The sequence below is a fragment of the Panthera leo genome, chromosome D3 (genome assembly GCF_018350215.1).
Source record: "Panthera leo isolate Ple1 chromosome D3, P.leo_Ple1_pat1.1, whole genome shotgun sequence".
Classification (NCBI taxonomy): Eukaryota; Metazoa; Chordata; class Mammalia; order Carnivora; family Felidae; genus Panthera; species Panthera leo.
The window spans coordinates 6,834,596-6,848,222 of NC_056690.1; the positions used below are offsets into that span (position 1 = coordinate 6,834,596).

Sequence of the window (13,627 nt, forward strand, 5' to 3'; positions counted from 1 at the left end):
TTCACTCCAAACAATGGTGATCATGTATAAAATGGATTTGGGATCTGACCCCCTACTTAACATCACCAAACATGTTTCCGAAGTATTCTTGGAAAATATTTAAAAATATATGAAAATTCTACCATATGGTGCACCTTCATTCTCTAACCATTTCCCAGTTGTTCATTTATATCAGTTGCAATTTTTCTATGAGTAACATTGTGATGAACACCCTCACCCACAGTTCTAAGCAAGAATGATTCTATCTTTAGGATAATGTCAACTAAGTGGCTTACTGGGTCTGACTGCAGATGGTTTTAAGGCTTTAGTATACTTTACCAAATAATCTCCAGAACTGAACAACTCCTACCAACATTAAGTTAATGTGACCACAGAGTGGACTTGGTTGGTAACAATGAAGCAAATTCAACCACAAATCTATTAGATGCCCAAGCATCTCAAAACTATCACACCAAAGAAGCAAGGAGACAATCATTAATGGTGATGAAGCCAAAATTCAAATTCTTTAAAACATTACGCAGCTTTAAATCATGATTTAATTAAATCACGACTATTTTTAAGAAAATTAACTCATTAAATCATGATTATTTTAAGATAAGAAACAGAAAAGCTTTGCACAAAAAATCTAGTGTTTTTCCAAAAATAAAAAGTTAAAAAGAGAAAGAGAAAAGTCAGTACCAAATGACCAAAAATTTTTATTTGACTAAATTCTATTTCATGCATAAGCATGACAGTCTCCCCTGTTTATTAGACTTTGGCAATAAAAAAAACAAGCAGCCTTATACAGAACAGTGAAAATGCCAAGGGTGAGGGTAGTCTACAGTTTTACTGTAGGATAAATATATATATTTTTAAAAGGCCTCTCTCCCTTTGGCCATATCAACTCTCAGTTCAAATCATTAAATAGAGACAAATTTTCAAAATCACTTCTTTACTTCTCCAAGATCTTCGATGCTATCATCATCCACCTATAAAACACAAATAATTACATCTCGTGAATTGTGGTATCAAATAACACGGAAGAATCTTGCTTTAAAAACTTATTTCCACAGATGCACACATTCTACCTACTCACCTCTGGCCATTTTTCCTGAATGACATCAATTATGTCATCTGTAAAGTCTCCCTGAATGATGATTTCATCCTCTCCTGTCACTGAGGCACCACAGGAGAATTTTTGAGCAAAAAATCTTTGTGCTTCTTTTAGATCAATTTCTGTTATTTATAAAAAAAGAAATAGCAAGACTATAATTGGAATCGTATCAAAGATATTTTTCCATTTTTAAATTTAATCTTCATCTTAAATTCATAAAACAGATCACCTTAATGGGTTTTGTATTCCTTTCAGAATAATTACAAACTACCATAGGCAGTGGTCCTAACAACTCAACTCATTTTCAAGGTCAAATAAAGCTTCAGTACATAAAAACAGCATTGTTCATAACTCATATAGTAAGACCCAAATAAATCCAGGAACACATTGATTCCAAGCATTATATGTACATTTCCAAGTACAACAAAGTTCCTTTGTTTATCCCTTTTTACAAGACAAAAATTTACAGCAGGGAAACAAACCTACTATCTCATGATTGTTTTTTAACCTGTGCTGTCACAAGAAGGGACTCTGGTTTACAATTTTGCTGTTCATTCAAGGCCTCCACAAGAAGCTCTGAAGCAGGACACTGGGCCAATATCCACTTTCCCTCACCCTCTACTGTCATTCCCAGAGGGCACGAGCCATTTTGCTACTCTTTGCCATCCAAGCCTGCAGGGACAGAGGCGCAATACTGATAGGCTTCAAAAGATATCCTACCTAGCCCTTCTCATTCCACATAAAATGTGCCCAAGCAGGAATTCTGGGAAGGAAAAAGTTAAACTAGTCCCCTCTGCAAAAGATTTTTAAATTTCTTCAAAATTTGATTTTGGAGCTATAGTTAGAAATGCAAAATCTCATTTTGTATCTTCTTAGCAAAAAATAGATCTGTGAAATTTTCATGATGTCGGATGGTAACAGAGAAAGAGACGGAAAGAGCAAGATAAAGACAGGGAGAGGGAGGGAAGGAGGCAGAGAGCAAGAGAGAAGATAGTTCACACATCTTAAACATACTTAACTCACCAAAAGTTGCAAGGCCACATACTCTTGTTACATATTTCTTCTTTGCTCTGGGAATTTTGGCTATCGTAACTTTTTGTGGTACAGTCTTCTTTTTTTGCTTTATTTGACCCCTTCCACCTTTATTTATTAAAAAAGAGCTCAGCATTAATTGTTTTGTGTTTAACATACAGAATACTGTCTCTAAGTTTGTTAATTTTCAAAAGATACCAAATATTAATTTCTAAAGTTTCTTCTTCTAATACAAAACTAATAAATACATGCATGAGTATTCATCCAATAAATACTAACTAATTAATATGTGCCAGCCAAGCACTGTATTAAGGACTGAAAACACAAAGATGAACAGAAGAAAACACAGTCCCTGCCCTCCAGGGACTCTCAGTCTAGTGAAGGGAGACAAAAAAAGTTTAATAAGTACTGCAACCTGATATATACTATATAGGATCCATGAATACTGCACTACCATAGCTTTGCAGAGGAATGGCTTACTATGCTTCCAGAGGACAGAAATGGTTTCTGAGAAGAAATGGCATTTAAGTTCTTATAGAATAAGAACTGTCCAGATGAAAGCAGAAGGGCTGGGGAGACACAGTAAAAAAGGAACCCCAGAAGAAAGGAGCAAGTACAAAGATAAGAGAAGGCATTATATTTGAGAACTACAATTGTCCTGATGAAGGATGCTTACGAACGTGTTGCAGATAAAGCCAGAAAAGCAAAAGATAACCTACCGGTCATAAAAGGACTAGTGCAAGAAGCTGTTACTAGACTTTATATCGAAGCAGAAGAAAAGCCACTGAATAACTATACAGGAGTCAAATTACCAGATTTAGGTTTTATGAGATCACTCTACAGTGTGGAGCGTGAGCGTTTGAAGAGTAAGGCTGACAGGGAGGCCACTAGAGGCTCCTACATTAGTTCAGATGAAAATTAATCAAAATCTAACAAAGTAGTGATAACAGCAATGGTGACTAGGCACAGGATAAAGAGAGTAAGGAGAAGAAACACAACAGAATTTAGAACTAAAAGGAGTAAAGAAAGAGGACCCAAGAGGAGTCTCAGGTTTCTGGCTCGGATGACTGGATAAAGTATGCTGTCATTAACCAAAACACATAGATTTGGGACTTAGTAAGGTTTTTGTGGAATACTGCTTTTGAGATGCCTGTGGGACCATGCACACTGCGAGTCTAGAGACAGAGGCCAGGAATCTCAAGCGTACTAGAGGTACAGGAATTTCAAGTGTGGAGTGGTGTCAGCAGTGAGGGATGTGAAAGAACCACTCAGGGAGAAAGCTGCAGAATGAGAAGGTATGAGGGCTGAGGACAGGATCCGGGAAATACAGCTCTTTAGGGACAGATAAGAAGAGAAGTCTGTACAGAAGACCAAAGAGGAGTGACAGGGAGAATGAAGAAAGAAGTCTATCACAAAAACCAAGGCAGTACATACAGCATTTCAAGAAGTGTGTGCCTGAACACTCGTTTTGGTTAGCAATTACTGAGCCACTGATGACCCCTATTAAAGGAATTTCAGCGGCGTGACAGTCAGCTTAGGATGGAATGAGGCATGAACAATGAGGGACAGAAGAGCAAGGATGTGAGTCTAGTCTTACTAAAGAAGTCTGGCTAAGAAGGGCAGGGCAAGGAATAAGGTAAAGACATGGACTTTTGAGGGAATTTTTCTTGAAAGATGCAAAGTCCTTATTACTAAGCTAATTTTAGTCACAGGGGAGAATAATTAAGGAAGAAGAAACAGGCAGGGACAAGATCCAGAGTACAGGAATTCATTTTACAAGGAGGAGAAATAAGTATATGCAACAGTTGTTTTAAAAAAAATTCAGGGGCGCCTAGGTGGTTCAGTCAGTTAAGCGTCAGACTTCGGGTCAGGTCATGATCTCACAGTTTGTGAGTTCAAGCCCCGTGTAGGGCTCTGTGCTGACAGCTAGGAGCCTGGACCCTGCTTCAGATTCTGTGTCTCCCTCTCTGCCCCTCCCCCAGTCACACACTGTCTTTCTCAAGATAAATAAACATTAAAAAAAAATTTTTTTAATTCAACTGAGCTGACAACATGAGAGAATAAAATCTTTTATAAACATCCTCACTCCAACTAAATAGAATACACAGGTAACAAAGTTTTCAAGTCATAAACAAAGTGGTTGGTTGCTTTTTACATATGTATGCAGCAAATAAAGCATGTTTTCGTAGGTCCAATTTACTGATAAAGCCCAAATCATATGACATCCAGTCATCTTGAGAATATGATTCTGTCTCATTCTGTAGGGTATACATATGGAACTAAAATAGCAGGTAGGTATTGCTGCCTTTGGGACTGTCTTCATTTCGTATTTCCTCTGGTAGAGGGAAGGTGTGTTTATATAAATCACGCCACAGATTTAGGCCTTACCTCTCTTCTGCTTTTTCTTCTCTTCTTCTTCCCCTGCTGTGCCTTGACCCTCACTAATTCCAGATTCTTGTTTGGGCGAATTTTCTAGATTTAACAATTAAATCCAAAAGCATTAACAATCACTTCAAAATAACCTTAAAAAATCAACTCTGAGCAACTTCTTATACAATTAAGGCATCTTGCCAACAACAGAGCATGTCATTTATAAACCAAATGATTATACTGCTAACTTCTTATCGAGTCTAATTCTGGTCATTATGGTAAAGTGTATGGTGATAGAAGACAAAATAAAGTCTTGGATATGAGAGGATTAGGATCCTTTTAGCCACATGAAAGCAGCATAAAACACTCAGACCCTGCAGGAGTGTTTAGCATCTGAACATACTATCTAGGTAACAGGAAGTCTGGTCCTGAGTAAGACGACTCCCTCCTCAAATCATATCATGACTTACACAGCTCATGTCCAGGGCTGACCATGACCATGCAGACTGACTGTAACAACCAACTTTAGGGTTCTTCTCCAACCACGGACAATGACTATGTAGCTACTATCCAAAAGGGCCTTAGGGATTGTGCGTCTTAGAAACAATCGGAAAATCAAAACAGCAAACAATGGAATAACGTCAGTATATCTGATAGGCCTGTTCCCAGCCCAGGCTTTCCCTTCTTCCTGCTACTGCCTTCATTTCCAGCAATCTTGTAACAGAAGCCAACATTTGAACAAAATGAAGAAATCTGTTCCTCTGCAGGCTTCCTTTCCTCTGGCAACAGCAACTCCATTTTTCTAGTTGCCAAAACCCTGGATGCCTCCTTTTCTCACATCCCACATGTAACATATCAAAAAACCCTGTCAGCTCTACCTCCAAAACATATCGAGAATCTGACCACTTTTCACCACCTCCACCACTACCATTCTGGTCAGGTCGTCATGGTCTCCTGACCTGATCACTGCCGCGGCCTCTTACCTGCCTGTGCCCCTCTTCAGTCTATTCTTTAGCACAGCAGCCTAAGAGATGACACTGAACGAAAGTTAGACCTTACTGCTCTTCCGTTCAGATCTCTCCAATAGCTCATCTGATTCTGAATTAAAGCCAAGACTTGGCGTTGAAGGTGTGGTCCTCCATTACCTCTCTGACTTCATCTCTGACCCTCCTTCCCCTCCTTCCATAAGCTCCAGACAAGACACAAGCTCCTAGATGTTTCCTGAATGACAGGTAAGCTCTTGCCTTAGGGCCTTTGCACTTGCACTGCACCTGGAATGTTCTCCCGGATATCCAAATGACTCACTCCCTCCCTTCCTTGAGGTCTTTGTTCAAATGCCATCTTTTTAGCAAAATCTTCCCTGCCCCCACCTAAAATTTCAGATTCCCTTCCCAACAATTCTTATCTCCCCATTCCCTACTTATCACTATTTAACATACTTATTTTGTCTTGTTTTACCCTTCTAGAATATCATTTCCAAAGAGTAAATCTTTTGTTTACTGCTTTATCCTCAGCATCTAGACAATGTGTAGTATACAGTATGCTCACAAGAAATAATTTGTTAAATGAAGGAGTGAAAATACAAATGCCCCTAAACTATTACTCTTGTTATAAGAAAGTTGTTCTAAGCTATCTGTGAGAGATAAGACACATGAAGCAGTGTGTGATTCTATATAAGAAATTTTAACCCAAGAATGTAAAGTGGTTTTAAAGTCAATAGCTATAAATACAATTTTGTAATATCCTACTAAAGGAGCTCGTTCGTATCTTTATAATGCCTTATGTGCATTTGTTTCGGGTATACAAGTTTTGATGAAAGAAAAAAATGTTCATACCTACAGTAAGTTTTGCAAACTCATTTGGAAAATTCTTCTCTAACCACTGTCGACATTTAGCGACATCAGGCATATATTCACAGTACTGAGGGAGGCAGGGAGGAGAGGAGAACAAACTGAGTCACAACAGAACATTTTCAGTCAACCAGTACATTTTAATTAAAAGTCATTTCCTAAAGTTGCTATATTAGGAAGGATGAAACTAACTACTCCCACCTGACATCTTATCCACAGGAATTCGGTGTTCCACCAGGAAATGCCCCGTAAGAAATTAGAATTTAAAAAGGATTAGGCACCTCCTCACTGTGGTACTTTATTTTCTCTCCATCAAACAGAATGGCCATTAGAAAAAGGAGCAAACAGACAAAAACAAGCATGCTTATTTTTGCTTTGGGCACACAGGTGTCTCACTATTTCTGTGACTTGCCCACAGAGCCTGACTCAGAAACTTACTAACAGAAAATCTTATACATAATTTAATTTATGCTCTCCTCCGCTTAGACATTAGATTCTGGCTTTAAGGCTACTCTTGCTTTATTAGCTAACGATTCATGAGTTCCATGCAAAAGTCCAAACTGTCTAGTCAAGTGCAAGTGATAAACACATATGATTCAAACTCTAAAGAAAACAATTTGTAAGACCATAAAATCATTCAGTTCTCTACAAAAAGCTGAAACTCTACAATTAAATGATAGAAAATGAAAAATTAAAAAAAGCTCTCAGGCTAGCTCTAAAGTCAATAACCTCAAATGCAGAAGTTAAAGAAAGAAAAGAATTTTAAAAGAACTTACCTCTGTTGGTAATGAGCAGACTGGGGAAATGCAGAGAAAAGAAAGATTAGAAAATTTAAATATATATAAGCACACAGGGCTCATGCAACTTTTATTTTAAATTTGACAAAATGCTTCATTTCTACTTTTTCCTGTAATTCTGAACCACTTTTTGAATACTACCCATGGTTTTTTTTTTTTTTTTTTTGAGGTAAAAGGCACATGATTAATAAAAGTATTATCTTGATGGTTTTTTTTTTTTTTTTTAATTTGAAAGAAAGAGGGCACTCCCGCAGGCACGAGCAGGGGAGGGGCAGAGAGAGGGAGACAGAATTCCAAGCAGGCTCAACACTGTCAGCACAGAGCCCAAGGCGGGGCTCAAAGTCACTAACTGTGAGATCATGACCTGAGCTGAAATCAAGAGTTGAACGCTTAACCAACTGAGCTACCCAGGTGCACCAAATTTTATTTTTTATCTAAACAAGACTCTATCCCTCAGCTGATGGAGCATCAAACCATACTATCCTGTATATCTTAAGGTTTTCCAGAAACACTTCAATGGGTCTGAAGCTAAGCTGAGAACAAGTAAAGCTTGAATGAAACTGGTTATTTCTTTTTTTTTTTTTTTTAAATCTTTTGACAGAGAATCTTAAACAGGCTTTACTCGCAGCACAAAGCCACATTGGGCTTGATCCCATGATCCTGGGATCACAACCTGAGCCAAAATCAAGAGTCAACCAACGGAACCACCCAGGCACCCCAGACAATTGTTATTTCTTTTGATAGCTTTACCACAATAGCCACTAGTTTTCATTCATACTAACACATTTATAGACTTCAATAGCACTTTTGCCACCACCTCTGTGCAGTTAGTATTTCTTTTTCTTTTTCATATTATGCTACACAGGATTATGCAACTGTAAAGCTACAGGGAATGCTGGTTCAAGCTCATCATTGTTGTACAGGCTAACGCACTAGAAGAACTCAAAAGGTTTCCCAATTTTAAATGTAATTCTGTTACTGGGTCAATTGCTTATTTTGTTTTTATTTTTAAGGTGACAAATGGAGTAGTTCAGTGTGTCCAAGATCTTGAGATTGGTGAGGGAGAAGAGGGGTGGTGCGCCATTACTCACAACAGCAATTATCTTTATGTCCATTATTATGTGTCATCATCACAACCCTGGAAGAATCACACCTGTATTACCGAAGAGAAAGAGGAGACTTCGAGTAAGTAACCCACTGCATCTGGTTAGTAAAACAGGATTTGAACCCTGGTCTGTTTCTGAAGCTCACGCTCTTAAGCACTGAATCGGATTACATGACACACACAGGTGGTGCAGCTGTGTGCCAGACTCGTGACACAGGTATGCCTTCTCACCTCACCATCACTATTTTATAGATGAAGCTCTAAAAACAGGTTAAATAGCTCAGCCAATGACAAAGGTGGTATGTGGCAGAAGAAAACTAGCAATCTAGCACCTCTTTATTTCAAGTGTAGAGTTCCTTCCACCAAAGCACTCCCTGGTTAGCTAGAGATATGAAAGTTCAAATACCAGTAGGTACAGACATCCAGCCACAGTTCAGGATATAATTATAGGTTAAATGCCATTACAGCAAATATGAAAGCTATATAACTTTGTACGCCATTTCAAAGACTATTCAGTTCAACAAAATTCTAATACAATGTAAAAATTTGGACAATTCTTCCGGGTTCACTGTTACTTGCTTTCAAAGTCAATTTTGGGGCGCCTGGGTGGCTCAGTCGGTTAAACGTCTGACTTCGGCTCAGGTCACGATCTTACAGCTTGTGGGTTCAAGCCCCGTGTCGGGCTCTGTGCTGATAGCTCAGAGCCTAGAGCCTGTTTTGGATTCTGTGTCTCCATCTCCCTCTCAGCCGCTCCCTGACTCATGCTCTGGCTCTCTCTCAAAAATAAGTAAACATCAAAAAAATAGTAATAAAGTCAATATCTCTTTTTGCAAACTGTAGCTTTTCAACACAAAGCGCTAGCAGTTACCACCAAACTTCACATCACTAATACTGGAAAAACATGAAAAACAAAGCATCATCATCCATGAGACTTTCTGTATGGTCTGAATGTTTGTGTCCCCTCGAAATCAGTATGTTGAAATCCAACGTGATGGTATTAGGAAGTGGAGCCTTGTGGAGTATTATTCATTCTTCTCAACAGCCCTCTGAAGTAGGCTTTTTAATGGATAAGGGAACTGACCAAGTGAGTAAATGGCTGAGCTGGGATTCAAACTCTGATGGACTTCAGATACTGAAGTCACAATCCTGAAGACACAATGTCTCCCGAGAAATGACCTCATCCTACCTAGCCTTGTTCCTCACTCTACACCAACCAGCACTCTACTCCAATCAGCCCTTTCTTTTCTTTCTTTTTTTTTTTTTTAAACTTTTTATCATGTTTATTTATTTTGAGAGAGAGAGAACGAACATGCCTGCATGCATGGGGGAGAGGCACAAAGAGAGAGGGAGAAAAAGAATCCCAAGCAGGCTCTGCATGGTCATCACAGAGCCCAACACAGGGCTTGATCTCAAGAACAATCCCACAGAACCATGAGGTCAAGACCTGAGCTGAAATCAAGAGTCAGGCGCTTAACAGACAAAGCCACCCAAGCACCTCTCCAATCAGCCCTCTTTTCCTCTCTCCTGAGGAAATCATATTAAATCTTACCACCATATTGTTCTTATGAATTCCTTCGCTTTTCCTTAGAATTCTACCCATTCTCTAAGGCCTCCCATTTCCTTGGAAATTTCCCTATTTCCCTCTGAACAAAGATCCCACCTTTTCCTGAACTCTTAACTCACAGTTATTATCAGTATCCTCTAATTTAGAATTTAGTATTTCTTAAGTGCTTCTCCTACAAGCGGACCATAAACTCCTTGAAGAAGTAACCCTGTCCCCAGCCTAGTGCCAGGAATATCAATACAAACTAAGGAGGAAAATGAAAATAAACCTCTCTTAAAAACATTAGGAACTTCTGGTCAACACCAATTATTACTTGGGTGCTTGCATATTTAATGGAATTGTTCAAAAGTCACCTTAGCAGTGACATAAACAATTTAACAGGATGGTGTTCGTATACTGTATTTCATCAGTTCTAAATTTTTTTTCATTTTTATAGGGATGCAACTTATAATTATGACAGGTCAGTCTGACAGCTTTTTTTTCTTTCTGGTGGAACATAAAATAATGGTGAAGCTTATAAGATATGGAGCCTTAGATGAAATAGTACAAAGAACAACAGCTCTTAACTACATGTGACCAAGATAAATAAAGCATACTAAACTAGTATACTCCTCTAATAATAACATTTATCGTACTACATTCTCATGTTAGTTGCTATACCAGGACCTTTATAGAAATCACTTGACTTAGGATATAATCATCATTTTCATTGTACAGACCTTAAGAAACAGACCTCCAATCCTTTACTGAATTAGGTAACTTGCCCAAGGTCACATAGCTGGTAATGCTGGAGTCAGGATGCAAACTTTGGTCTGTGACTCCAAAGGCAAATAGTTATCACCAAATAGGATCAGTATCATAACAAAACTCAATCAACCCTACAAAGAGTTCAGGAGAACTTACACTTACTGAATTCCTTACACTTACTGAATTCCTATATTCTTACTAAGGTATTCTACAATAATTTTTACTATCAAAGTAATAATAATAATTCTATCAATTTATTGACACTAAATGTCATTGTCAAATGTCATTGACACTAAATGACAAATTGATGAAATTTTAACTCAGTGACATCACCTCTTTTAGAGTGACATCACTCTATTATACTCCAAAACCATGGACCTTTTCACTACTTATTCACTACTCAGTCCCCAGCACCTAAAACATTGCTAGGCACACAGTAAATGGCCAAAAACATTTCCTGGGGCGCCTGGGTGGCTCTGTAAGTGTCCGATTTCATCTCAGGTCATGATCTCACGGGTTCGTGAGTTCGAGCCCCACATCTGGCTCTGCACTGTCAGCACAGAGCCTGCTTGGGATCCTCTGTCTTGCGCTCTCTCTCTCTCTCTCTCTGTCCCTCCCCCGCTCATGCACACATACGCTCTCTCCCTCTCAAAAACAGACATTAAAAAAATATATTTCCTGAAAAAATTAACATTTACCTGCCCTTTCGCTATCTTGTACCTTCAAATTTTTCTGAAACCTTCCAAAATGGTAGTAAAATTAGGGCATTTCGAACTCATGGATGTTCTATATTGAAAATGAGGAAAAGCACTCGGAGAATCCTGGTTTGAGCTAATATGTAGATTATTAGTCAAACCAAGAACACTTTCCTTAGACTGTCCTACTACCCATCACCCCAACCTCATCATCTTCCATTCCCTACTGACACCCGCCCTATACTATACCCTGTGCTAATACAAAGCTGCTCATTTCTCCAGAGACATGCATCAAGCCTTTTCTTGCACAGCTGTTCACTTCATCTGGGACGCCCTTCCCCGAGTCCTCATCCAGTCCTTGTCATCTCTTAAGACTCCATGTCTTCCAAGACGTCCTCCTTTCATAGCCAGATGAGCAAGTAACATTAGGCTGAAATAATTTATTTGCACGTCTCTAGTCCTACTGGACCGTAAGCTTCTCCAGGCCAAGCGGCAAGACACAAGTCGCACAGGTTGGGAAAATCTATTAAACCATGCCCCCTGTTCACCACTACCCACCCTCCCCACCCCCAGGTAAGGATTTACCAAATAGCAAAGATGAGAAGAGGATTACTAGAATCCAATGAGAAACTACTATGACAATGCATAAAAATCAAGAGAGTAAAAGCCACTTTCTGCTTTGTAACACTTGCCTCCACAGTAGAGGACTCGAAGTGGGTAGTCTGCATCTAACTTGGTATTGCCCCTCGGCTCTCCTTTGCAATCATGCCCACCGGATTCAGAAATATCAGCAGCCATCTCACAAACCTGTAAGCAAGGAAAATAACACATTTTCACTCTTTTGGACCAAGACCCCAGAGAAGCAGTGTTCAAACGCAGTCTCACCTCCTCCTCCTCCTCCCACGAGAAATACCTCAACCCTACATCTGGTTCAGTTCTGTTCCCAAATGAAGGATACAAGCTCCATTAGGATTCATAAAATAGGAGCAATTCTGGGCGCACCATTACCAGCTCCACAGGTCTACAGGGAAGCAAGTGACCGGAGCTAGAGGACCGTGAAGGATGGGGGAAAGGGACACGAGTGAAAGAGGAAGCAGTGGGATAACAGGATGGGGAGAAGGATCCGTAGTGACGGGGCAAAAGGTCTGGGGGTGCTCTGGAAGGGATGCAAACTGCAGCAATAAAGGCCACAAAGCAGCTGGACGAAAAGAGGCTGGAAGAGCCTACGAAGAAGGGGCGGGTGACTGGAGGTGCCCCCCATACAGGGTGTGGGGGCAGCGAAGCGCCAAGGGAGGGACACAGGAATCGGGAAAGGGGTTGGAAGTGGGAGGGGGGCGGGGAGACCAGAATCTGAAGAGAGAAAATGGGGGCAGAAGAATCAGGAAGAGGCAGAATGTAAGAGCACTGAGGCGACAAGGACGGCCAGGTGTTAGGGGAAGACGTGAGGCGAAGGGGCAATCCCGGGGACACCAGAGGGGCCCATGTGGGCGGGGGTGTGGAGACGCTCGGCCCGGCCCCCTTCCGCCGGGCAGCCCCTCGGCTTCCCCCACGCTCTCTACGAGCTTCTCGGAAGAGAGAGAGGCACGAGGGATCGTTACCCAGGCGGTCGCACAACCCCCGCCGCCTCCGCTCCCGCCACTACCGCCAGCTGAAGCGACACATGCAACTCCTCTTCCCCGGCCAGGGCCGCCTGAAAGCCCGTCTGCCAGCCGCGGTCCCGCGAGACAATAAGCCTTTATCGCGAGATTCAGGCCGCCGCTGGGCGGCTGTCGCGAGACGCCTGGAGGCGGAGGCGGAGAGGAATTGGAGAGCATGCGCGTTTTGCTCGGGGGGCGGGGCCAGGCCTCCAAACGGCTGACAGCCAGTAGGCGGTGCTCGCTACCCGCGGGAGAGAACTGGAGGTGGGCGGTCCGCGAGCGGAAGCGAACGCTGATGGGAAAGCGGGGACGTGCGCCTAAGTCATCAGTGACTCCTTGTTAATGAGCTGGGGAATGTATCCCCCGTCTAGGGTGCATCCTGGAGTCCTGACTAACCCCCCCCACCCAGCCTGTTGGATAAGTCACTCCTCCGCGGGGAAATGGCAGGTGGAAAAGGCATTTCATTTCAACACCTTTCCCTACATTGGCTGAATTATTCTTGAAAAGATAGTTATCAACATTATTTAGATCGTTCTCATCGCCCATAGTCTCACCATCCTAACAACGATTTTCATCACCTTCCTCGTGTTTACCTATCCTTATATGTGTTGCAAGTTGGAATTAATCTCTCCCCTCTCAGGCTCTCCCCCAAGCAGCCGGAAACCTGGTAGACATAACCAAACATGGGGCGTGTTTGCTTTGCTTCCATACAGTTGTCTCATTTGGGAAAATCCCTA

The 13,627-nt window shown here is 41.0% G+C and overlaps 1 protein-coding gene across 2 annotated transcripts; it reads right to left on the minus strand.

Moving 5' to 3' along the window:
• Positions 1-677: 677 nt before the first annotated feature.
• On the minus strand, positions 678-12,982 carry DENR (density regulated re-initiation and release factor). 2 transcript variants are annotated; one of them, XM_042910833.1, is made up of 8 exons: positions 12,896-12,982; positions 11,946-12,060; positions 7,122-7,141; positions 6,331-6,415; positions 4,514-4,597; positions 2,117-2,233; positions 1,076-1,215; positions 678-968 (listed from the first exon to the last, which is right to left on the minus strand). In XM_042910833.1, exons 2-8 carry the CDS (start codon positions 12,049-12,051, stop codon positions 924-926), a joined length of 597 nt encoding a protein of 198 aa, XP_042766767.1. In that variant the 5' UTR covers positions 12,052-12,060; positions 12,896-12,982; the 3' UTR covers positions 678-923. The 2 variants fall into 2 exon arrangements, with proteins under 2 accessions (XP_042766767.1, XP_042766765.1); XM_042910831.1 differs by having other exon boundaries at positions 12,852-12,981.
• Positions 12,983-13,627: the final 645 nt, after the last annotated feature.

What these genes read in the sequence shown, in the direction of transcription:
- DENR (XM_042910833.1), bottom strand. Translation starts at nt 12,051, where the DNA reads ATGGCTGCTGATATTTCTGAATCCGGTGGGCATGATTGCAAAGGAGAG. An exon ending in GTTTGCAAAACTTACTGTAG is followed by an intron (nt 4,598 to 6,330) that starts GTATGAACATTT and finishes TGTTAAATCTAG; the next exon opens with AAAATTCGCCCAAACAAGAA. An exon ending in TTCAGGAAAAATGGCCAGAG is followed by an intron (nt 969 to 1,075) that starts GTGAGTAGGTAG and finishes TGTGTTTTATAG; the next exon opens with GTGGATGATGATAGCATCGA.